This window comes from Lycium barbarum, chromosome 6, assembly GCF_019175385.1.
Source record: "Lycium barbarum isolate Lr01 chromosome 6, ASM1917538v2, whole genome shotgun sequence".
NCBI lineage: Eukaryota > Viridiplantae > Streptophyta > Magnoliopsida > Solanales > Solanaceae > Lycium > Lycium barbarum.
The window spans coordinates 90,862,265-90,889,619 of NC_083342.1; the positions used below are offsets into that span (position 1 = coordinate 90,862,265).

At 40.4% G+C, this 27,355-nt stretch overlaps 2 protein-coding genes and 1 long non-coding RNA gene across 17 annotated transcripts; 2 read left to right on the forward strand and 1 right to left on the reverse strand.

The window, feature by feature from the left end:
• Window positions 1-11,975: 11,975 nt before the first annotated feature.
• On the forward strand, window positions 11,976-14,632 carry LOC132644796 (subtilisin-like protease SBT3). Its single transcript, XM_060361409.1, has one exon. It carries the CDS (start codon window positions 12,120-12,122, stop codon window positions 14,418-14,420), a length of 2,301 nt encoding a protein of 766 aa, XP_060217392.1. The 5' UTR covers window positions 11,976-12,119; the 3' UTR covers window positions 14,421-14,632.
• Window positions 14,633-14,802: 170 nt separating this feature from the next.
• LOC132644795 (subtilisin-like protease SBT3) lies at window positions 14,803-18,363 on the forward strand. Its single transcript, XM_060361408.1, has one exon. It carries the CDS (start codon window positions 15,777-15,779, stop codon window positions 18,120-18,122), a length of 2,346 nt encoding a protein of 781 aa, XP_060217391.1. The 5' UTR covers window positions 14,803-15,776; the 3' UTR covers window positions 18,123-18,363.
• A 500-nt stretch (window positions 18,364-18,863) lies between these two features.
• On the reverse strand, window positions 18,864-26,974 carry LOC132644797 (uncharacterized). 15 transcript variants are annotated; one of them, XR_009583917.1, is made up of 7 exons: window positions 24,812-26,446; window positions 24,398-24,454; window positions 22,479-22,566; window positions 22,321-22,403; window positions 21,539-22,223; window positions 20,184-21,446; window positions 18,864-19,283 (listed from the first exon to the last, which is right to left on the reverse strand). It is a non-coding gene; the product is annotated as an uncharacterized LOC132644797 (long non-coding RNA). The 15 variants fall into 15 exon arrangements; XR_009583915.1 differs by lacking the exon at window positions 18,864-19,283 and adding an exon at window positions 22,694-22,852 and having other exon boundaries at window positions 19,905-21,446; window positions 24,812-26,447; XR_009583918.1 differs by lacking the exon at window positions 18,864-19,283 and having other exon boundaries at window positions 19,905-21,446; window positions 21,539-21,686; window positions 21,833-22,223; window positions 24,812-26,445.
• Window positions 26,975-27,355: the final 381 nt, after the last annotated feature.

Below are 27,355 nucleotides of genomic sequence, written 5' to 3' on the forward strand. Positions count from 1 at the left end.
CGATGGCGCCACAACACAGCATAACACCAGAAAGTTTCAAATCTCCGAATCCCCGTCACACATCACAACACAGCATAACGCCAAACACAGCATAACGCCAAACATAGGTGGAACCCGGCCCTCGAGCAAGGAGCACGGTGAACCATAAACACAGCATAACACCGGAATATATCAAAAAGCGCACGACAACAGAACCGGCCCGGGAACCGGCGAACGATATCATAGTAGGCACGAGCGGAGTAGTGAGGAATCATATGCATAAAATCATTATTATAAATCCGAAGGATAAGTAAAATAGTCATATTTGAAATCGGAATAATAATTATCACTTTTTGATTCAAAGTTGTCGAATTTACATAAAGGGCGTCGCGGGACCCACGGACGAGTATAGACCCGAACTGAGTCCGCCTATGAAAAACATACCCATTATACATCAAGCAAACTCCTATAAAAATTATTGGAGCGATCCGAGCCTCTATGCGAAAAATATGGCATTCAGAGATTACAAAATTCCTTAAAGCGAACATTTTCTATGCGAATTTCGGAAAGCGATTACTTCAAATACATCATGGTTCATATTTCATAAAAACATACATAAGAGTGCCAAAGAATATATATATATGGATCATAACATGCTCGGATCTCGAATTTGGAATTCCCTTAAAGCTCCAATCTAGCCTATGTGAAACTAAGGCATGCCAAAAGAAGGAAGGTTGCTTTACATACCTCAAACGCTCTCCAATATGATCCAACTCAAGCTAAGTCCAAACTATGATTCGGGCTGCCCAAGGTCTACAAACAAGCCATAAAATGCCAAACATTAGCTAAAGACTTTTTGGGCATTAAATTCCAATTTCGCCCTTAATTCTACAGAAATCCGGGCAGCATTTCCCCTGTAAATAGGCTACCCCGAGAATTTAACTCGCTCAAAATCAACAACAACAACCACAATAACCAACCTAGTAACATTGACAACCAATCCGAAAAGCAAAATAATAATGGTAGCTCTCTTTTACGCCATTTGACAACTTCCCAATTATTCAATTCCATGGCTTACTTTAAAGCCACAATATCGTTCGTACATTTGATTATTAACCCAAACCCATACTAACAACATTCAAGGGCATTCTAAGCAATTCATACCACATTTCCAACAACCCGATTTTTGTTTTTCCAAGCTGGCCGAAAACAGCCCCAACCGAGACAGCCCTTTAAAAAAAAATTTCTTCATTTCCAAATCATGGTTTGTATCCTCAAATTACATTCTAACAATGCTATCTCATCAATATACCAATTACAATAAACATACAATAACCTCCAAAAACAGTCCGCACATTAACAACATCATTTTGAGTCAACAAACATTCATTTCCAACATAAGATTCATAGCGACGGCGATTAAAACATTAAGCGACGTTCATTCGTTCATCGTCATATAATGTGACCCATTTCAATCAACACTATATATACACATATATGGAGGATTCTCAATTGTTCTTCACCTTACAATGATCCCAATCAACTAACTAAACATTAATTCATAATTTCAATCACAACACAACAACACCCATCACACGACCCACTCCCAATCATACTATATTTCATGATTTCCAACCACTATAAGATACTACAACATGAATATAACCTTCATAACACAAAAACATAATGAATGCTTACCTTCCTTCTTCACTTCCTTCAATAGTTAGGGTTTGCAATTGGGCACAACTAGTGGTTGGATGACCCAAACAACTCTTCCACGTTACTTAGGGACTTCTAAATAGTTGATTTATACCAAGGAAATAATTTTGGGGTGGCTTGATTTGGATTTGGTTTTTCTTGGTTTGTAGCCGAGAGGGGTGTTGAAGGTGGTCTTCAACTCCTTGATTTTTTTTTCTAAGTCTTGCAATGGGGAAAAGATGACTACTTGGTCATACTTTAGGCTCATATAGTTGTTGTCCAAGTGTCCTTGGCCCACACATGGAGTGGACCAATTAAAATTGGCCACATAATGTGTGGGACCAATTCCCATTTACATGGCCACCAAGGAATTTATTTTTTATTTTTTATTTTTTTTGCACAACATTTTAATTCCAATTTATGAATTGTGGTCCCAAATTTTTCCTAAGTGTTCAATGCCAACAATTCCATATATAACTTATGCCTCGAAATAAAATCAAAGGTCAAAAGTCCCGACTTCGAATCCCGGAATAGTCTTGGCTCTAAATTATCATAATTAATCCGGGTTGTCCCAATGTATAAAAATACGGGGCGTAACATCCTCCCCCCCTTAAGAACATTCGTCCTCGAATGTTGAATTAGTTCTACGGATCTTACTCAAATCCGGGGGAGTTGCTTTTATAGCCATCATATACAAATCATTCATAAATCAACATAGTCAGACAAAGAATTTGAATTACCTGAAGGTACTGGGAATAAGTGAGGATACTTTTCCTTCATCTGCTCCTCAGCCTCCCAGGTCATTTCTTCGCGGTTATTATTCCGCCACAGCACTTTAACCGAAGCCACATCTTTATTCCGCAACTTTCTCACCTGACGATCCAATATGACTATAGGCTGCTCCTCGTAAGATAGCTCCTCTGTGACCTGTATCTCATCTGAAGGAAAAATTCTGGAAGGGTCACCAATACACTTACGAAGCATGGAAACATGGAATACCGGGTGAACCGCTCCCAAGTCAGCTGGCAAATCCAATTCGTAGGCCACCTTGCCTATTTTGCGAATAATCAGATAAGGCCCAATATATCTCGGACTGAGCTTTCCTTTCTTGCCAAATCGCATAACACCTTTCATCGGTGACACTTTCAGGAACACCCAATCGCCAATCTGAAACTCTAACGGTCGACGTCGCTTATCGGCATAAGATTTCTGTCGGCTCTGGGCTGCCAACAATCTTTCTCGAATACGTTTCACCTTATCCACGGCCTGCTGGACCACATCTGGGCCAATCAACTCAGTCTCCCCAACATCAAACCAACCGATCGGTGATCTACACTTCCTGCCATACAAAGCCTCATATGGTGCCATCTGAATACTGGAGTGGTAGCTGTTATTATACGCAAACTCAACAAGCGGTAAATGATCGTCCCAGCTACCCCTGAAATCAATAGCACAGGCACGCAACATATCTTCCAATGTCTGAATAGTGCGCTCGGCCTGTCCGTCGGACTGGGGATGGAAGGCTGTACTCAGGCTCACCTGGGTCCCCAATCCCTCCTGAAACGATCTCCAGAACTTAGCTGTAAACTGGGCACCTCTATCGGAAATAACAGACACAGGAACTCCATGAAGTCGTACAATCTCCCTGACATAAAGCCTGGCATAATCCTCAGCTGAATAGGTGGTCCGAACCGGAAGAAAATGGGCTGATTTCGTCAGCCGATCAACAATAACCCAAATAGAATCATACCTCTGTGGAGTGCGAGGTAGACCTGTAATAAAGTCCATATTAATGATCTCCCACTTCCACGTCGGTATCTCTATCTCCTGTAATAGCCCACCGGGCTTCTGGTGCTCAATCTTAACCTGCTGGCAATTTGGACACTGAGCAACGAACTCTGCTATATCTCTTTTCATACCGTCCCACCAATATAGGCATCTGATATCATGGTACATCTTCGTCGACCCTGGGTGAACAGAATATCGGGCGTAATGTGCCTCGCCCATAACCTGTCGCCGCAACCCTGCAACGTCAGGTACACACAATCTGCCTCTGTGAAATAACACTCCATTAGGTGAAATCTCAAACGGAGTCTTCTCCTGTGCCAGCGCTGCGTCTCTGTACTTTGCCAGAATAGGATCCTCATACTGATGCCGCTTAATATCTTCTGTAATAGAGGACTCAGCAATACCTCGAACAGAAACCCCAACATCTCCAGAATCAGCCAAGCGAACTCCAAGACTAGCCAACTGATGAATATCGCGAACCATTTCTTTACTCTCTGATGGCACGTCTGCTAGGCTGCCCATAGACTTGCGGCTGAGTGCATCCGCCACAACATTAGCTTTCCCAGGATGGTAGAGAATGTCAACATCATAATCTTTCAGCAACTCTAACCACCTCCGCTGCCGCAAGTTCAGCTCCTTTTGCCTAAAGATGTACTGAAGGCTCTTATGATCTGTATAAATGTCAACGTGAACCCCATATAAATAATGTCTCCACATCTTCAAAGCATGAATGACCGCGGCCAGCTCCAAATCGTGAGTAGGATAATTCTTTTCATGTTTTCTGAGCTGCCGGGAAGCATAAGCTATCACCCTGCCGTGCTGCATCAACACACATCCCAAACCAATACCAGAGGCATCACAATAAATCACATACCCATCTGGACCCTCCGGAAGAGTCAGGACTGGAGCCGTAGTCAACTTCTCTTTCAGCAACTGGAAGCTACGCTCGCAAGCATCTGACCACTGAAACTTAGCTCCCTTCTGAGTCAGCCTTGTCAAAGGCGTTGAAATGGAAGCAAACTTCTCCACGAATCTCCGATAATAACCAGCCAATCCCAGAAAGCTACGCACCTCTGTCGGCGTCGTAGGTCTAGGCCAATTCTTTACGGCCTCGATCTTCTGGGTATCCACCCGGACGCCATCAGCCCCAATAATATGTCCCAGAAATGCCACTGAAGATAACCAGAATTCACACTTAGAAAATTTAGCATATAATTCCTGGTGCCGAAGTGTGCCAAGTACCGTCCTCAAATGGTCTGCATGCTCTGCTTCTGACCGAGAATAAACCAGAATATCATCGATAAATACGATCACAAACATATCCAAGAACGGTCTGAATACCCGATTCATCAGGTCCATAAATACTGCTGGGGCATTTGTCAGCCCAAAAGACATAACTCTGAACTCATAGTGCCCATATCGGGTCCTGAATGCTGTCTTGGGAATATCAGCCTCTCGTACCCGTACCTGATGGTAACCCGATCGCAGGTCTATCTTCGAGAAGTACCTGGCACCCTGCAGCTGATCAAACAAATCATCAATCCTGGGGAGGGGATATTTATTCTTGATGGTTACCTTATTCAACTGCCGATAATCAATGCACATCCGCAGCGAGCCGTCTTTCTTCCTCACAAATAATACTGGAGCTCCCCAGGGTGACGCACTAGGCCGAATGAAACCCTTCTCCAATAAATCTCTCAGCTGCTCTTTCAATTCTTTTAATTCTGCAGGTGCCATTCTGTACGGAGAAATAGAGATAGGCTGAGTGTCTGGCAACAGATCAATAGCAAACTCTATCTCCCGTTCGGGAGGTAGACCCGGAAGCTCATCTGGGAATACATCTACAAATTCATTAACCACTGGGACTGACTGAAGAGTCGGTGCCTCTGCCTCTAAATCATGAACACGGACCAGATGATAAATATACCCCTTTCTGATCATTTTCTCAGCCTTGAGGTATGAAATAAACTTACCCCTCGGCGATACTGTATTACCTGCCCACTCTATAACTGGCTCCCCTGGGAATTGGAATCGGACTATCTTCTTTTGACAATCAACATTAGCATAGCAAGAAGCTAGCCAATCCATACCCATAATCACGTCAAACTCGATCATATCTAACTCTACCAAATCCGCCTTAGTGCAGCGGCCACAGATAATCACGGAACAATCTCTATAAATCTGACTGGCTATAACAGAATCCCCTACTGGTGTAGCTACCTCAAAAGGCTCTATCGGTTCGGATTCTATCCCAATTTATCAGCAACGAGTGGAGATATAAATGATAATGTAGAACCAGGATCAATCAATGCATACACATCACGAGAGAAAACCAGTAATATACCTGTGACGACATTAGGCGAAGCCTCCTGGTCCTGTCTGCTGGCTAAGGCATAAATGCGGTTCGAAGGACCGCTAGAACCCGAAGCTCCGCCACGACCCCTGCCGCGGCCTGCTGGTGCTGGAGTACCTCGCCCCGCAGGGCGCATCGCCACCGAGGCTGAAGATGAACCACCGGCTGACCCGGTAGACTGAGCTGAACTGCCTGTACCACCTCTAGCCGGACAGTCTCTCATCTGATGGCCCTGACGGCCGCACACAAAGCATGCACCCGTAGCTCGGAAACACTCTCCCGGGTGCTGTCTCCCACAGTAGGAACACAAAGGTCTGGGTGGCCTCATCTGACTACTGGAACCTCTGTTCAACTGTGAACCTGAAGCCCTGGAGCTCGGGCCTGCCCCTGAATATCCGACACCCTCAGATCTCCTGCCGGTAAACTGTGGGGGTGTACCCCGGCCTGACGGAGGAGGATGTCTGCCTGACTGCTGCTGCTGAGGCTGTCCGCCTCGAGAATCTCCAGAATAACCTGCGAATCTGGCCCTCTTGGGCGGCCTCCTGTCCCGATCTCTGCTAGAATAATCAGCTCTATGTCGGTCCTCCATACCTAGGGCATAAGCCTGTAGTCGGGCAATATCCATGTCTGCCTGCAATGCCACCGCCATACAGCCATCAATCAAATAGCGGTCTAACCCCATCACGTATCTGTGCATCCGATCGGCCATATCTGCTACTATGGCAGGTGCATACCGGGCCAAAGAATCAAACTCCATATTATACTCACGGACGCTCCGACCCCTCTGCTGCAGATGCAAAAATCGGTCAACCCGCGCTCGCCGTAACTCTGGGGGCAAAAAGTGGTGAGTGAAAGCAGTCACGAACTCGTCCCAAGTAGCTGGGGTAGCACCCTCACCCCTGGATAGCTCCCAGGACTCATACCAGTGAGCAGCAACATCCCGTAGTCTATGCGAAGCCAACTCAACAGACTCAGTCTCTGAAGCCCTGACCAAATCTAGTGAGCGCCGCATCCCCCGAATAAAGTCATGGGGGTCCTCGTCGGGCTTAGACCCGTAAAACTCTGGAGGGCCACATAATAGAAACTCTCGAACCCTCAGGCTGTCACGCCTATCGTCATCATCATCATCTCTCCGCCCGCGTCTGCGAGCCTGTCCCGCTACCAGAGTGGTCAATAACTGCACAGCCTCTCTCAGTGTCCTGTCCTCCGCCCCTTGCTGAGGAGCTGGAGGCGCGGGAGCTGAAGCCCCTGGAGCTAATGGTGAAGCTGCTCCAGACTCCTCTGACGATGAAGACGTAGCAGAGTCGGCTGGCCGGGACGTAATATCACGCATCATCTGAGCAAGGGTCCGAGTACCCTTCTGAGCCCGGCTGGTCTCTCCTACTACGCCCTTTTTCTTCTGGGCGGCCGTCGCCTTTTTCGGAGGCATCACTGAAAGAAAAACAACAACAGATCAAAACAGAATCATCCTAATAGCACAGTTCTATCGCACGATCTAAGATCAGAAGAAAAGACAACATCCTAAATGTCCTGTAGCCTCCTGTTTATAGATGTGGTGCACAACACACCGATAAACAAGACTCTACTAGACACGATCTGTGGACACTCCGAGGACAAACCGCTCTGATACCACTTCTGTCACGACCCAACCCCGTAGGCCGTGACTAGTGCCCGATCTGGGCACCCGAACCCATCTATTAAATATTATCTCAAATTCTATCAACTCATTCTAGTATATGGCGGAAGCCGACAAGGCTTTATTTCAAATTTAGGTAATTTCCAGAAAAATTTCGGCAGAGTTTCCTTTGTTTTACGGACTATCCAATATACCCTGCACGCAGAAAATACCAACGAAAGCCACACAGGGCTAACCAAGCAATATATAAACATATGCGGACCGGCCGCCTCGGCGTATAGGGTCGCCCAAACAACATATGCGGACCGGCCGCCTCGGCGTATGGGATCGCCCAAACGACATGTACATACATTCATACAGAAAGACCCTAACCCACAAACATGTCCACAGACCTCTAAACAGACCGACAGAATCATATGACGGGACAGGGCCCCGCCGTACCCATGAACGAATATATACAAATGCACTAATAAATATATATACCAAAAGTATAAGCTCCGGAAAGAGGGGAGCACTCCGAATAGCAGAAAGGGTGTCCTAAACAGGTGGATCACCAGGCTGTGCGTCTGTACCTGCGGGCATGAAACGCAGCCCCCGGAGAAGGGGGTCAGTACGAAATATGTACTGAGTATGCAAAGCAGAAGGTACAGAAATAAATCTGAATAATAATCGAATCAGATATATAGAAAATAATACATATCAAAATGTTTATTCCCAAAGTATAAATTATGCATAGGGCACTGGAAAATGTGGTCGCCCGCCTGTCGATGGCGCCACAACACAGCATAACACCAGAAAGTTTCAAATCTCCGAATCCCCGTCACACATCACAACACAGCATAACGCCAAACACAGCATAACGCCAAACATAGGTGGAACCCGGCCCTCGAGCAAGGAGCACGGTGAACCATAAACACAGCATAACACCGGAATATATCAAAAAGCGCACGACAACAGAACCGGCCCGGGAACCGGCGAACGATATCATAGTAGGCACGAGCGGAGTAGTGAGGAATCATATGCATAAAATCATTATTATAAATCCGAAGGATAAGTAAAATAGTCATATTTGAAATCGGAATAATAATTATCACTTTTTGATTCAAAGTTGTCGAATTTACATAAAGGGCGTCGCGAGACCCACGGACGAGTATAGACCCGAACTGAGTCCGCCTATGAAAAACATACCCATTATACATCAAGCAAACTCCTATAAAAATTATTGGAGCGATCCGAGCCTCTATGCGAAAAATATGGCATTCAGAGATTACAAAATTCCTTAAAGCGAACATTTTCTATGCGAATTTCGGAAAGCGATTACTTCAAATACATCATGGTTCATATTTCATAAAAACATACATAAGAGTGCCAAAGAATATATATATATGGATCATAACATGCTCGGATCTCGAATTTGGAATTCCCTTAAAGCTCCAATCTAGCCTATGTGAAACTAAGGCATGCCAAAAGAAGGAAGGTTGCTTTACATACCTCAAACGCTCTCCAATATGATCCAACTCAAGCTAAGTCCAAACTATGATTCGGGCTGCCCAAGGTCTACAAACAAGCCATAAAATGCCAAACATTAGCTAAAGACTTTTTGGGCATTAAATTCCAATTTCGCCCTTAATTCTACAGAAATCCGGGCAGCATTTCCCCTGTAAATAGGCTACCCCGAGAATTTAACTCGCTCAAAATCAACAACAACAACCACAATAACCAACCTAGTAACATTGACAACCAATCCGAAAAGCAAAATAATAATGGTAGCTCTCTTTTACGCCATTTGACAACTTCCCAATTATTCAATTCCATGGCTTACTTTAAAGCCACAATATCGTTCGTACATTTGATTATTAACCCAAACCCATACTAACAACATTCAAGGGCATTCTAAGCAATTCATACCACATTTCCAACAACACGATTTTTTTTTTTCCAAGCTGGCCGAAAACAGCCCCAACCAAGACAGCCCTTTAAAATTTTTTTTCTTCATTTCCAAATCATGGTTTGTATCCTCAAATTACATTCTAACAATGCTATCTCATCAATATACCAATTACAATAAACATACAATAACCTCCAAAAACAGTCCGCACATTAACAACATCATTTTGAGTCAACAAACATTCATTTCCAACATAAGATTCATAGCGACGGCGATTAAAACATTAAGCGACGTTCATTCGTTCATCGTCATATAATGTGACCCATTTCAATCAACACTATATATACACATATATGGAGGATTCTCAATTGTTCTTCACCTTACAATGATCCCAATCAACTAACTAAACATTAATTCATAATTTCAATCACAACACAACAACACCCATCACACGACCCACTCCCAATCATACTATATTTCATGATTTCCAACCACTATAAGATACTACAACATGAATATAACCTTCATAACACAAAAACATAATGAATGCTTACCTTCCTTCTTCACTTCCTTCAATAGTTAGGGTTTGCAATTGGGCACAACTAGTGGTTGGATGACCCAAACAACTCTTCCACGTTACTTAGGGACTTCTAAATAGTTGATTTATACCAAGGAAATAATTTTGGGGTGGCTTGATTTGGATTTGGTTTTTCTTGGTTTGTAGCCGAGAGGGGTGTTGAAGGTGGTCTTCAACTCCTTGATTTTTTTTTCTAAGTCTTGCAATGGGGAAAAGATGACTACTTGGTCATACTTTAGGCTCATATAGTTGTTGTCCAAGTGTCCTTGGCCCACACATGGAGTGGACCAATTAAAATTGGCCACATAATGTGTGGGACCAATTCCCATTTACATGGCCACCAAGGAATTTATTTTTTATTTTTTATTTTTTTTGCACAACATTTTAATTCCAATTTATGAATTGTGGTCCCAAATTTTTCCTAAGTGTTCAATGCCAACAATTCCATATATAACTTATGCCTCGAAATAAAATCAAAGGTCAAAAGTCCCGACTTCGAATCCCGGAATAGTCTTGGCTCTAAATTATCATAATTAATCCGGGTTGTCCCAATGTATAAAAATACGGGGCGTAACATACTCAGTACATATTTCGTACTGACCCCCTTTCTTCGGGGGCTGCGTTTCATGCCCGCAGGTACAGATGCACAGTTTGGTGATCCTCCAGTCTAGGACACCCCCTTCTGCCGTTGGAGTGCTCTTCTCATTTCAGAGCACATATTTTGGTATACATTTTGTTCGTTGTGTATGTACATATTTGTTCAGGGGTACGGTGGGGCCCTGTCCCGCCATATGTTCTGTTGGTCTGTTTAGAGGTCTGTAGACATATTTGTGGGTGTGGGTGCCTACTTCTGTACAGATGTGTTTGTACGACCCTATTCGTTATGGCAGCCTTGTCGGCGTGCACTTTGTATATGTTTTGTGCCGTTGTGCCATCCGTTAGCCTTGTCGGCTTTTGATACATCTGTTAGCCTTGTCGGCTCTTGATATGTTTGATAGCCTTGCCGGCTTTTTGATATATATATATATATATATATATATATATGTCCGCATATGGTTGCGTTGAAATATGTTCAATACAGTTTGATATAGTTTGAGACGGCATATAGTAATTGTGGCCGTATATGCTAATTGTATGTGATTCGATATGGATAGGTATGTCAGGGTGCCCAATTAGGGCACCAGTCACGGCCTACGGGGTTGGGTCGTGACATCTATGAACTTCTAAATGTTTTCTACAATCTCCACAATATCTCTTCATTGGAAAAAGTTAGTAATATCATATTTATAATAGTACGAAACCAAACTTTAACTCAAAATACGAAAACCTATTCTTATATAAATTTGACTACAAGTTCTAGCTAGACATGAATTAAAATATCAAGTACTAACCAATTTCGGTCGCCTACAACTTCGAATTATTTTTTTCTAACAGATTCTTAAATCTTGTTCAGTCTACTGCGAAATAACTATCCGTCCATGTATATTTTTTGGGTGCCTTGTTAAGAAATTTAAAGATGTTATTGTTCTTTACCTTATGATTTTTCGAGTTTCTCTTCTCTAATCTTCTTTTTCTGCTTTGATTATTTATTCTCCAAATTAAACAAATGCTTTAAATTTCAATAGCTGACTCATCAGCATGTGGGAAAGTCTGGCCCCTTTTGGCCAGATTATATTATCCAGAAGCTATTAAATCTAATACGTAACATGGAGAAATTGATCGTGGAGAAAGAGTGAAAGCAACAACCTTCATTATTGACTTCTCTTTTTCTTAAAACAGATTATATAAGACTTAAGTTTATCAGAATTCTCTCATATCTGGCCTCACAAAACCATTAAAGTAATACTTGAGAAAACAAGAAATAATTGTGTAGTAAATAACATTGACTTCAATTAGTAATAAGTGGGGCCATGTTTGCAAATTGACATACAGGTTCCTTGTTAGCAGCGTGCAAGATTAGAAACAGCGAGAAGAACCAGATATCCATACAAGCTGATACTGTACTTAATAAGTTCATTTCACTGAGACACTTATTAGCCGCCTATCTTTATTACTTTAGTACCCTTTTTGGTTCATTTCATTCTCCACTTGACTAGCTTATCTTTATTATTAACCAAATGCAGCTAGTATTATCCTATAAAGTCTTTGAATCTGTGGTGACTCAAGGAGGTGTAGTGCGTAGTCTACACAAAGATCTAGTATGGGGTTCCCTTACTCTTTTCATCTTCTCTTCTTTTCATGGTTTGTTTCTGCTCATATATTCTGTTTCTTGGCTATAGCACAGAGATCCACTTACATTGTCCATTTGGACAAATCCTTAATGCCTAATGTCTTTCCTGATCACCATCATTGGCATACTTCCACTATTGATTCCATCAAAGCTGTTGTTCCTTCATCAGTAGACAGATTCCACTCTGCTCCAAAACTTGTTTATTCTTATGATAATGTGTTTCATGGATTCAGTGCTGTTTTGTCCAAAGATGAACTGGCTGCTTTGAAGAAGTTACCAGGTTTTATTTCAGCTTATAAAGATAGAACCGTGGAACCTCAAACTTCCCACACATCTGATTTCCTCAAACTCAATCCTTCATCTGGTCTATGGCCAGCTTCTGGTTTAGGCCAAGATGTGATCATTGGAGTTCTTGACTCTGGCATTTGGCCCGAATCTGCAAGTTTCCAAGATGATGGTATGCCTGAAATCCCCAAAAGGTGGAAGGGAATTTGCAAGCCAGGCACACAGTTTAACACTTCAACATGCAACAGAAAACTCATTGGGGCTAATTACTTCAATAAGGGAATTTTGGCTAATGATCCCACAGTGAACATTTCCATGAATTCTGCCAGGGATACTGATGGTCATGGCACACATGTAGCTTCAATTGCTGCTGGGAATTTCGCCAAAGGTGTTTCCCATTTTGGATATGCACCAGGAACAGCGAGAGGTGTTGCTCCACGAGCTAGGCTAGCTGTGTACAAGTTTAGCTTTAATGAAGGAACCTTTACTTCAGATTTAATTGCTGCTATGGATCAAGCTGTTGCAGATGGTGTTGATATGATATCCATTTCTTATGGGTTCCGTTTCATTCCCTTGTATGAAGATTCTATTTCCATTGCTTCTTTTGGAGCTATGATGAAGGGAATTCTAGTTTCAGCTTCAGCTGGAAATCGAGGTCCAGGGATTGGAAGTTTAAACAACGGATCTCCATGGATCTTGTGCGTGGCATCAGGCCACACTGACCGGACATTTGCAGGAACTTTGACTTTGGGCAATGGCTTAAAAATTAGAGGATGGAGCCTATTTCCTGCAAGAGGCTTAGTCAAGGATTCAACGGTGATTTACAACAAGACTCTATCTGATTGCAGTTCAGAAGAGTTGCTATCACAAGTAGAAGGTCCCGAGCGCACCATCATTATATGTGATGATAATGGGGATTTCTCCGATCAAATGCGTATTGTCACACGAGCAAGACTTAACGCAGCCATCTTTATTTCTCAAGATCCAGGAGTCTTCAGGTCTGCTACATTTCCCAACCCTGGAGTTGTGATTAACAAAAAGGAAGGGAAACAAGTCATCAATTATGTAAAAAATAGTGTTGCTCCCACAGCCAGCATCACGTTCCAAGAGACCTATCTGGATGTAAAGCCAGCACCGGTTGTTGCTGCATCCTCCGCACGAGGCCCCTCCAGAAGCTACTTGGGAATTTCAAAGCCAGATATATTGGCACCAGGGGTGCTGATTCTTGCAGCATATCCGCCAAATGTACTTGCTACAACTATTGGGGCGAACATAGAATTGTCCAGTGATTACATTCTTGAATCAGGCACATCCATGGCTGCACCACATGCAGCTGGAATTGCAGCAATGCTAAAAGCCGCGCATCCTGACTGGAGTCCTTCAGCTATTCGCTCTGCCATGATGACAACAGCTGATCATTTGGACAACACTCGCAAACCTATTAAAGACTCTGACGATAACAACGCAGCCACACCCCTAGACATGGGAGCAGGGCACGTTGATCCCAACAGAGCTCTTGATCCCGGCCTAGTATATGATGCTACTCCACAAGATTACGTAAATCTTCTATGCTCTTTGAATTTCACAGAAGAGCAATTCAAGACGATTGCAAGATCATCAGCCAACCACAACTGCTCAAATCCATCAGCTGATCTCAATTACCCATCATTCATTGCATTGTACAGCCTTGAGGGCAACTTCACCTTGTTGGAGCAGAAATTCAGGAGGACAGTCACAAATGTTGGTCAAGGTGCAGCTACTTATAAGGCTAAGTTAAAAGCTCCCAAGAACTCTACAATTTCAGTGTCACCACAAACTTTGGTGTTCAAGAACAAAAATGAGAAGCAAAGTTATACTTTGACAATTCGCTATATAGGTGATGAGGGTCAAAGTAGAAACGTTGGATCGATCACTTGGGTTGAAGAGAATGGTAACCATTCTGTTAGGAGCCCTATAGTGACATCTCCCATTATTGAGGTCTGGTAATAAATTCTGCTACTTTATGGAATATTTTGCTTTGGGATGCATAGCACCAGATTCTTGAATTGGAAGTACCAAACACAAGAACAAAAGGAAAGCTAGATGGGAAATCATGTATACTGTGTGAATATTCTTGCCTATCCTATATAAATAAATAACTATATATTTGCTAGCAAATTGCAGCAATTATATGAGCATGGAACTCTTGCTTGAAGGCACCCGGTGCGTTGTCAAGAATTCTTTTATACTTTTGTTCAGGAGTATTTATTAGTGCACATTTCTCTTTTTTTTTCACCTAATATTACATACAGTACAATATACACCAGTTAAAAATAAGGCAAATTTTCCTTACTACTTTTTCGTTTACTGTGAATGGATAAAAATAAAGTTACAAAACCAATCAGAAATGCAGCTCCACCACTTACTAAGTTCAATTTTAATACAGATAAACAGAAAATAGGCACATGGAAACAGGGAGTTGTAACAAAATTCAGAAGTCTTCTACAATATATACACTTATACACCATCTATACCACTATTCCCCTAAATTTTTTATTTTTCTCGCATTTGATTCTTAAATCCTGTTCACCTGACAAGGAAATAACTATCAGTCAAATAAGAGAGAAAAGAAAAACACATGTATATCTTTTGCGTGCCTTGTTAAGAAATTTAAAGATTTTATTATTCTCTGCTTAGGGAGTTTTCAAGTTTCTCTTTTCTAATCTTCTTTTTCTCCTTTGATTAATTCTCCATATTAAACAAATGCTTTAAATGTCAGTAGCTGACTCATCAACAAGTGGGAAAGTCAGGCCCCTTGTGGTCAGATTATATTATCCACAAGCTAAAGGAGCATGTTCTGGCACAGCTATAAAATCTTATAGTAACAGGGAAAATTTGATCATGGAGAAAGAGTGAAAGCAAAAAGCTTCATTATTGACTTCTCTTTTTCTTAAGACAGATTATATTTGACTTGTTTATCTGAGTTCTGTCATATCTGGCCTTACAAAATCATTAAAAACTACATTAGAAAACTAGAAATAATGAGTGTAGTAAATATGGAGTGTAGTCAATAACATTGCCTTCAATGGGTAACTGGTGGGGCCATGTTCGTGAATTGACATACAGGTTCCTTCCTAGCAGTCTGAAAGATTTGAAATAGTGAGAAGAAGCAGATATCCATACAAGTTGTGATACTTAATAGGTTCATTTCACTTGTACACTAGCCGCCTATCTTGATTACGTTAGTGACCTTTTTTAACTCATTTTATTCCCCAGTTGACTATTTTATATTTATTATTGCAATAACTAAATGCTGCTTGCATAATCCTACAAAGTCACTTGAATCTGTAGTGGCTTAGGAAGATGCATTGTGTAGTCACACAAAGATCTAATATGGGGTTTCCTTATTCTCTTCATCTTCTCTTCCTTTCATGGTTTCTTTCTGCTCATATGTTCTGTTTCTTAGCTATAGCACAGAGATCCACTTACATTGTCCATTTGGACAAATCCTTAATGCCTAATGTCTTTGCTGATCACCATCATTGGCATACTTCCACTATTGATTCAATCAAAGCTTCTGTTCCTTCATCAGTAGACAGATTACACTTTGCTCCAAAACTTGTTTACTCTTATGACAATGTGTTTCATGGTTTCAGTGCTGTTTTGTCCAAAGATGAACTAGAAGCTTTGAAGCAGTTACCTGGTTTCATTTCGGCTTATAAAGATAGAACTGTGGAACCTCAAACTACCCATACATCTGATTTCCTCAAGCTCAATCCTTCATCTGGTCTATGGCCAGCTTCTGGTTTAGGCCAAGATGTGATTATTGGAGTTCTTGACTCTGGCATCTGGCCCGAATCTGCAAGTTTCCAAGATGATGGTATGCCTGAAATCCCCAAAAGGTGGAAGGGAATTTGCAAGCCAGGCACACAGTTTAACACTTCAACATGCAACAGAAAACTCATTGGGGCTAATTACTTCAATAAGGGAATTTTGGCTAATGATCCCACAGTGAACATTTCCATGAATTCTGCCAGGGATACTGGTGGTCATGGCACACATGTAGCTTCAATTGCTGCTGGGAATTTCGCCAAAGGTGTTTCCCATTTTGGATATGCACCAGGAACAGCAAGAGGTGTTGCTCCACGAGCTAGGCTAGCTGTGTACAAGTTTAGCTTTAATGAAGGAACCTTTACTTCAGATTTAATTGCTGCTATGGATCAAGCTGTTGCAGATGGTGTTGATATGATATCCATTTCTTATGGGTTCCGTTTCATTCCCTTGTATGAAGATTCTATTTCCATTGCTTCTTTTGGAGCTATGATGAAGGGAATTCTAGTTTCAGCTTCAGCTGGAAATCGAGGTCCAGGGATTGGAAGTTTAAACAACGGATCTCCATGGATCTTGTGCGTGGCATCAGGCCACACTGACCGGACATTTGCAGGAACTTTGACTTTGGGCAATGGCTTAAAAATTAGGGGATGGAGCCTATTTCCTGCAAGAGGCTTAGTGAAGGATTCAACGGTGATGTACAACAAGACTCTATCTGATTGCAGTTCGGAGGAATTGCTATCTCAAATTGAAGATCCCGAACGTACCATCATCATCTGTGATTATAATGCAGATGAAGATGGTTTTGGTTTCTCTAGTCAAATGCGTTTTGTCACTCGAGCAAGACTTAAAGCAGGCATCTTTATTTCTGAGGATCCAGGAGTGCTCAGGTCTGCTACATTTCCCAACCCAGGAGTTGTGATTAACAAAAAGGAAGGAAAACAAGTCATCAATTATGTAAAAAATAGTATTACTCCCACAGCCAGCATCACGTTCCAAGAGACCTATCTGGATGTAAAGCCAGCACCGGTTGTTGCTGCATCCTCCGCACGAGGCCCCTCCAGAAGCTACTTGGGAATTTCAAAGCCAGATATATTGGCACCAGGAGTGCTGATTCTTGCAGCATATCCGCCAAATGTACTTGCTACAACTATTGGGGCGAACATAGAATTGTCCAGTGATTACAATCTTGAATCAGGCACATCCATGGCTGCACCACATGCTGCTGGAATTGCAGCAATGCTAAAAGCCGCGCATCCTGATTGGAGTCCTTCAGCTATTCGCTCTGCCATGATGACAACAGCTGATCCTTTGGACAACACTCGCAAACCTATTAAAGACTCTGATGATAACAACGCAGCCACACCCCTAGACATGGGAGCAGGGCACGTTGATCCCAACAGAGCTCTTGATCCCGGCTTAGTATATGATGCTACTCCACAAGATTATGTAAATCTTCTATGCTCTCTGAATTTCACAGAAGAGCAATTCAAGACGATTGCAAGATCATCAGCCAACCACAATTGCTCAAATCCATCAGCTGATCTCAATTACCCATCATTCATTGCATTGTACAGCCTTGAGGGCAACTTCACCTTGTTGGAGCAGAAATTCAGGAGGACAGTCACAAATGTTGGTCAAGGTGCAGCTACTTATAAGGCTAAGTTAAAAGCTCCCAAGAACTCTACAATTTCAGTGTCACCACAAACTTTGGTGTTCAAGAAAAAAAATGAGAAGCAAAGTTATACTTTGACAATTCGCTATATAGGTGATGAGGGTCAAAGCAGAAACGTTGGATCGATCACTTGGGTTGAAGAGAATGGTAACCATTCTGTTAGGAGCCCTATAGTGACATCTCCCATTATTGAGGTCTGGTAATAAATTCTGCTACTTTATAGAATATTTTGCTTTGGGATGCATAGCACCAGATTCTTGAATTGGAAGTACCAAACACAAGAACAAAAGGAAAGCTAGATGGGAAATCATGTATACTGTATGAATTGTCTGTGCCCATCCCAAATTAATAGTAATAATTATATATTTGCTAGCAAATTGCACCAATTATCTGAGTATAGAAATCTTGCTTGCAACACCTAGTTTGTTGTCAAGAATTCATTTATACTTCTGTTCAGGAGTAATTATTAGTCCGTAGCTTTTAATTTTTTGATATAATTTGGGAGCTGTGCACATTTCTCTTTTTCTAACGTCTTCACCTATTATTACATACAGTACAATATACACAAGTTTAAAATAAGGCAAACTTACCTTACTTCCTTTTCGTTTACTATCAACGGATAGAAACATAAATTACAAACCAATTGCAAATGAAACTCCATCACTTCCCAAGTTTAACTTGAATACTAATAACTAACAAATAGGTACATGGACACAGAGAGTTGGAACAGAGCTCAGAACCATAGGAATAAGCAATCTCTGAGTATGAAAAATATGGTATTAGTTCTTGCAGGATCGCCAAAGGCAATAATGAAACTATGAGCCAAATTAAATATTTGTTCAGCTCCATAAGCTTGTACGCATAGAGTGTCTCTAAAGTACTAGTGGTTCCTAACTGCATTGCAGCATGCATATAGTATTACCAGAAATTTTGACATGGAAAATGCAAAAAGGGAGGATGAACATTTGATCATCATTTGAGCTAGCTAAGTCAGTTAATTATGTGCATTGATCTAGAGCTGCTTTGGAAATTAGAACCCATTTAGAAAATAGGATAAAGAGAAAAATATGATTATGAATAATAAGTATGGCTATATTGGGAAAGAGAAATAAGGAAACGATCCAACCATACCAAATCACAACTCCAGGGCTGAGAAAAGAAGCCGACCTAAACACTCTTGGATCTCAGAAATACAGATGGTTGCTTTAAGTCTCGCCTGAGTGATGCAATAAATTTGAGTAGAGAAATCTCCATTATCATCACATTCCATAATGATGGTGCGATTGGTATTAGGAAACATTTTGCGTGAATTGCAAGCGGCTAGAGTCTTGCTGTAAATCATCAGCGAATCCCTGACAAAGGCTCTAGCAGGAAACAAAAAATAATACTTAGTTATAAAATTATTTTACATGTTCAATTAAACTGTTATTAAAGCTTAGCATTAGTGTGGTAATTATTTCTTTGAAATTACTTATTTTAGAAAAAATATACATGCATGTTTATATATGAGATCCTACACGCATATATCTTTATATATAGGATACCCAGAGGCGGAGTCAGGATTCGAAGTTTGTGGGTTCGAGGTTCTAATTCTTTAAAGTTACTGGGTTCTTAATTAATAATTTGTACATATTTGACAAAAATTTTAATACAAATATATAGTTCGGACAAAAGCTACTGGGTTCGGCCGAACCCACACCCGAAGGGCTGGCTCCGCCCCTGAGGATACCTTAAGTATTATGGTAGCTCCAAAATTGGTATTAGTAAATACTGTGGATTCTACATAACTTCCGACAGCCAAAATATAAAGGAATTTTAGTCATGATATCCAAAAACATTGATGGTATTAATTAAAACGTGAATTGCTACTTTAAAATTTGAAGTTCACATGAAAATAGGGAAGGCCAAAAATATATTAATTAAGGGAAAAAGCTCAAATATGCCGAAATGGCTTATTCATGCCGTGATCGAAATGACACTTGTCGTTAACAACAAATGGCTGGTTTTCAAAAATCCAGATTTTACACATCTCCAATTAGAGGTAAACCAGCCGAAATAAAATTAAAACTCGTCCCAAATAAAAATTTCCAAAACATCATCTAAACAACCCCAAATCACCGACATGATTCACTTCATCGCATTGCCATGAGCTCTTAGGATAATTATAAAAAGAGAAATTCATAGCTGTCTCGTGCATCAACTCGTTTAAAAATACTCATACAGTCTAACATACTAATCACTCAAATCACTTTCATCAAAGATACCCAAGCTTGGAAAGATATCCAGGACTGGAGAGTAATCCGATCTTGGAGAATCGCCTTCTAAGTAATTGATTAACCTGGGGCCGCAATCCAGGCTGCCGAAGTTACGCATAGCCGCTTCAGCCTTGGACCGTCCACCGAGTTGTTCGGCCTGCGTAGCATATTTAGAGATTTCTCCAGACCTTTTTGCAAACTGCATCAGGTTTAATAATCCTCTTATAATCATAGAGATAATCAATTGATTGACAAAGTCTAGCAAACCACACATAAGTTCTATGCACTTCTGTTCCACCATGAACCTAAAGCCAAACAAGTACACATCAAATTCAGTAAAACATATAAGCGATATGATAACCCTGAATAAAAAGGTTACATATTCGATCTGGTCATTAGTCCTATTGCCAAAAGCTTCTGAAATTGTCCAGGCAGCAAAACATCAGGGTCATTGTCTTTGGAAGCAAGCAAGCAGACAAGTTGTTTTATTAATCCACTATCAGATACAGCAAATACAGCTTGGTGAACATTTACAAACTATTTAGATGAATGGCTATGCAGTGGAGGTTAATCAACTGAAACGTAGATCACTAAAAAGGATTTTTTTTTTTTTTGGGAGGCGGGGAGGGGTGAAAACATCTTGACAACTCAAAATCTCTAGTTCTATTTCCAACTGCTACTTACAAAATCTGTTAAACTCAATATATTTTGCTGTCCTTTTAAAACTTGAAGACATACCTGTATCTGCTCATTGTTCCCAGCGGAAATAATATTCTTTAAAATCTGGCATATTCCAAACTGTATCTGCTCAGCAACCTTTGGCGTACAACGCCAATTAAAAATATTCGCTGTAATCGGGCAGACCGGGCTAAATACTACGTTGAAGGTCTTTAAAAGCAAGCTCAGCAGGTGAGTGCAGATGGTTGATATCTGACACAGTTGCATTTTAGCAGAAGATTGAAAGAAAAAACAAAAATAAAAGATCCATTTTTCCAGTGTGTTCTTTTTTAAGATGCACTGGCCCAACCATTTGAGGCTTATCTTTGGAATAACATGGAAATGACAACTGGTTCAAACGGTTTGCAGATGTATCTTTTTGTATCTTTTTGTTCAAACGGTTTGCACATGGAAATGACAACTGGTTCAAACTAGATGGCTCAGATGTACAGAGGAACAAGACAAAATTTAATTCCCCTCAAGTATTTGGATTCAGGCTTAAAAATGTACCGGCATTGAGCGTCCGAGTCTGACATCAGAAACAATATTTCATGCCTGAAACATCAACCGACATATATCAAGATACAAAAAAGTAAGTTACATGGGGAAACTACGGCATCCCCCCCCCCCCCCCCCCCCACCTCAACCTGAGTAGATCAACTAGCCGCAGACAAACATTGGAGTCAATGATTTCTTGAATATTGTCGTGCTTTCTAGGTGTGTCAATATTGTCGTCATTGGGAGCAGAAAGGTAATAAATTGCCGCGCATGCATTTATTAGCACTTCTTCGTCCTCTGAATGAACAAGGGTACGAAGAGCTCTGAGTGCTGATCTCACTTGACAAATGAATTGTAATAGGTATATGTAACACACGTCTAATAAGTCCTTTCATTTTAACAGAACCTTAAATAACTGCAGGCATAAAAACTTTTCAACCAACCTGCTTAAATGCAGGTTGATCCTTGCCTTCATAAAAATTCAATAGCTGCAGGCATAAAAACTTTTCAACCGACCTGCTCAAATGCAGGTTGATCCTTGCCTTCATAAAAATTCAATAGAGTCAGCGCTGTTCTTTTCTGATTGTCAAGAGTATCATCTTTCTTCAACTGGCCCAGGAAATCAAGAAAATCAGTATGCGTAAGGACAAGATCACGGATTTCACAATCAGCAGCAACAAACCCAAGTGCCCAGGCAGCCTCCTGCCCACAAGTTGATTCAGATTTCCACAGATCTACATAAATTCTCACCAGGTCATGCTTAACCACATACTCAAAAAGATTCTGTGAGTGAGAACGACCAACAATTCTTCTGAGAACCTGAGCAGCAGCCTCCTACGAAGGCCAAACAACAAGAATAAATCAAGTGTGAAGCCACAACAACAATACGCTAAAGAAGGCACAAAAGTTAATCAACACATCAAATCTCTACCCTGAGATGCGGCTTCTCTAGAAACTAAACTAATTGAGGAATGACACGATCATCCCTAATTACTTCAAACACCAAGCTGGTTCCTGTGAAGCAAAATTTGTGAGTAAAGTGAACAAAAATTGAATAAGCATAAAAAGAAGCTGAAGTAAGCTTAGTACCTGTCTCTAACTACTGTATCAATTCTTGTAGTATCACAGAGTGCTGTTGACTGAGCTCCTCATTTGAAACAAGTTTTTGAGCCAGTATCTGTATACCAAAAATTAATTTCAATCACAATTAAATATCTATCCACCACCACAAACACAATAATAATAATTTAAGAAAAGCTATGAGAGAGATAAACTATTCATTATAAATAGAATAGGTCGTAAACCTCATGCTCGGGTGCATCACTTAACAGCCTATTATTCACCTTAATGGGCTCATCCTCCTCGTCCCCCTCAGTGACCGGCCGTGTCACCCCCCAACATGAGGGGTGTGGCCGGCACCCGGCACCCGAAGGACCAAGCGAACCAACTGTGATATTTGAACTCTGTAACATGAATCATAGGCCGACAAGGCCGCTGAATAACAGTTTTAAGAAGTATATTACGACAACCTGCAAGCAGAAAAGGCCCGACAACACATATATGCATAACTAGGGCCGACAAGGCCGCAACCAAGAAAGACAACTAGTCAAAAGGCTGGCAAGGCCAACCACAACACCTATACACTGACTGATAGTCTGTAAGCCTCTAAGAGCACTAATATGTATCAACTGGAGGGGGACAGGGCCCCGACGTACCTATAGCCATACTCATTATATATATATACACATGCATGCATCCTATTTGATGACTCTGACCAGCAACTTCGGAGTGCGAACATCCCTGCTGAATTCTGGTATCCTACTGAGAAAGGTACATCAATCCGTCTACCCGTACATGTGGGCATGATCACAGCGCACAAAATGCGTCAGTACAAAATATGTACTGAGTATGTAGGGCGGTAAGTGTAAGCATAAAAAATATAAATAACAAGAGGGGAGATATAGAGGCAACCTGAACTCTGAAACAAGCCGTTGAGGGCAATCATAACCACAACGTGAATATAACTGTATGCTCGTAAAAATCATTCCTCACGGTGGAGGCTTATAACATGTTACATCATATAATATTATATATCCCTCTGTGGGGTGAGCTCATCATAATATCATCATCTCTGCCCAACTGATCAGCGGTATGCACAGCTACGTGCCTGCCCGGCTGTATCGGACACGGCACGGTAATGAAAGATATACATCTAGGTGCACATCTACGTGCCTGCTTGGCCGGCCATATCTGACACGGCGTGGTAATGAAAATAAATACATATATATATATATATATATATATATATATATATATATATATATATATATATATATATATATATATATATATATATATATAAGTGCAATGCAAGACCGGCCTCAGAAGGGATATCATAGAAAGAGTCGGAGTGACCTATTGTCGCTATCCTCCGACTATCGTTATTGTCGCTACGTTCATCATTCTTTAATCAATAGGCCAAAGAAATAAAAGTACAGGGGAACATCTTGTTATGAATTATACACAAAGCCAAAGTTGGCCAAACTCTTATGAAATATGATCGACACAACTTTTATCTGAAAAAGTGTACCATCGGGAGGTTCATCACCTTTGAGCAATAAACAAGAAGATAAGGATTAACTCAATTAAAGGAAGTACAATCAACTCAACTTTAACGTGAAGAGTATCGTAACGAATATCATTCTTCATTCGATAAACAAGAGGGATATAAAATGCGAAAGGTACTTCAATACAAGCTATTCATGAGAAAAGGGTAAGCTTAACCATTTTGGAACATAATCGACGCAAGTTGAACGGAAAGTCTTTTAATCGATAACCAAAAGGAGATATGGAACATGGAATATACTTTGGTGTACAAGTCATAGATGAAGTACGGGTCAGCTCAATTGTCATGGAACGCAATCGATCCAAGTTAACGGAGCAACTTTTCAATGAAAGGTCATATGAAATATAGTCATGCCACAAAGAGAATAGAAAGCCCTGCATACCTCGTCGATGGAGTTATATATGTTTCCCGAGTCCTCGAATGTCTTACGAACGATTTCCTACATAATATGGACTATTCAAGATCAAAACCAAGGTCATAGCTTATAGAAATCTTCATTTAGTCATTTAATCGAGCAACTCATGGGCGTGAATTTATAGGCCTTTTTGTAGCGTAATTTCCCCGTAAAACGCTGCCAAATTCTACTTTTCTACTTCTCCTCTTCAATATGATCCCATCCATATCATCACAGCTCCAAACAACAGAACAAAGCCATACAGAACAGTCCAACAAATAAGCTAAGTTCATGAAAGTTTCATAAGAATATAGAAGAGCTTGTTCTATGAGGTTTTGCACCAATTTCTATGATTAATTACTTGTAGGAGCTCAAAGAGATTAAAAAGAAGTTAAAATATACCTTAAATGATGAAAAACACTCCAAACTACTAGTTAATTCAAGGTGGGGTTTCCTTCCGAGAAGTGAAATAGCGAGAAAATCACAATTTTATGATTGCCACGTTGTTCCTTGCGTTAGAGTTGGTTGATTAGCTCTTAAGTTTGGTTAGGATTGATCAAGGAATGTTTAAGGGAGTATAATAGGGTTTTGCTGGTCTGTGGAGCTGAAGAAATGGGGCAAAAATCGTTCAAGAGTCATATATATACAAGGGCTAAAATGAAGCCACCGACCATACTCGCTGTTCCCGCGGCAGTTTGCGTCCTTTGACGAAAATGCGAATATCTCTCTACTCCGATGTTGTACCGATAAACGGTAAAATGCGATGGAAACTAGACTTGTAGACCTTCGATTTGATAGGTGGATCACCCCGTAACTCCAAGTAGATTGAGAGAAAAGCTCCGCGACATCTGACCCAAATTTCAGTGGAATTTACAAACTTAACTTGCGACGCCCTTTGTCGACTTTCGTACTACAACTCGTTTGACTTCCAAACTTAACAAGGGACCATTATACGATTCAAATACTTCATATCATTACTTACTTAGCATGTGACGCACTCTTAATCTCACCCAAAAGTACAAGTTATCGTATTCCCAACTTGCCGATTTTTTACGAAACTCATGCTTCTTTGATTCATTCACCCTCCAAATCTTCTGTCACTTACTAATATTTTTTTAGACTCTTATAGCCATTTATATTAATAAGCTTAATCCCTTTTAACCTCAAGATAATTTCGTTTGAACTTGCGTCGACTAACTCATGATGCGACTTTAACGTGCGAAAATCCGGAGTGCAACAAGGTGCTTGCTACCAAAGATCTGCATCTGAAATATATTAAAACACACAACTCTGTCGACTGTCACAACTTCAATTCAACATCAGACCAAAAGGTATGACCAGAACTAGCAGTGTTGAGAGTCTATAAAAAATAGGTTCTGTAAATCTTCCTTCTACAAGCAGAGCAAAGTACCCACATAAAAATTCTCATAACTTGGACATGACTACTATAAATTATTTAAATAGGAATCAGCGTCATTCTAGGAAACCAATTAAATATATCAAACCAACGGCAACTTAGGAGAGTATAACAAAAGAAAATTAGAAATCCTAGAAAGGGCAAAAGCAACATATGCAATGACAACTAATTAGGATCAACCAAATAATGAAGTTGAATAGATATAACATGAACCGACCAAAAACAATTACAGTATCATCTATTTACTGGATTCTTATCTTCAATAATAATTCAATTCCAATGCACAACCATTTATTCAAACAAATCAATGAAGCATGCGAATCTACACAAAACAAACAATTTATTTCATTCGTTGAGTCGAGCTATACACATGCAGAGAAACCCGCTATTAGATAAATCGCAAATCAAATAAAGTTTACAGTTTAGCATAATCAGAAAAGAATTACAAACCCCCCACACAAGAATAAACGACTTAAAAAAGGAAAAGAGCCACTCCAACTATCAGTAAGGGTTGGCAAACAAAAATATAATCTTACATTGCTTCTTAATCTTTATTCTTTGAAGAAGTAAGAAAATATTTTGATCTAAAAATTTTAAGCTATGAGAGAGATAAACTATTCATTATTATTATTATTATTATAGACAGAAGAGAATAGGCCATAAACCTCATAATGCTCCTCAGCCTCATCAGAGAGATCCTCCATGGGTGCATCAATTATTCACCCTAATGAGCTCATCCTCCTCAGTGGCCGGGCACTTGCGCTTTAGGCTCGAGCGCTCTATCTCCATCTCCATAAGAATCCTAACTGCAAGAAAAAGTAGTAGTATTACAGAAAAACCATGATCATATACTAGCTAGTAAATATTTAGGAGATTGAAGTTAAACAGTACAAGCATATGACAAATTCGTATGCGGAGGGAGAGTAATAACATAAGCATATACTACTAGTATTTATTTATCCCTGAAGGCGAGTTGAAGGTAAACAACATCCAAACAATGCACTAAGATACGAAATTACAATCACGGACCTCAGCCTTTTAGATCACAGATGTACGCTCAAGCAATAGAGCGGTTGTGGAGTCAATTCCTCGTATGGTCATTGAACTTGTAGAGAAATCTCACTAAAGTAACTTTTGAATTGTTTTAGACAATAAGACCCCTTAACCCATTTTTAAATGATAAAACTCATTTGAATATTTCAATTTTATTTTTAGAATGTAGAAAATATTAACTCGAACACAAATTTCAAAATAAGCAAATTTGTGTCTAGGTAGGCAATAAAAGGATACAATTGAATGGTAGTAGAACTAAGCATGATGCTTAACTATATGTTTTTTAACTGATTGTAAATAATTTTTCCTGATATATAAAATTTTCCTTGGAGATGAACTTGTAATATTTGGATTTTATTTAAGTTTTATAAATAAATGGATTAGAATTAATATAAACATTATATTTTTAGAAAGCACATATACAGCTAATTGTAAACATGTTTTCATTTTTATAAAGTAGTTATCCAACACGATAT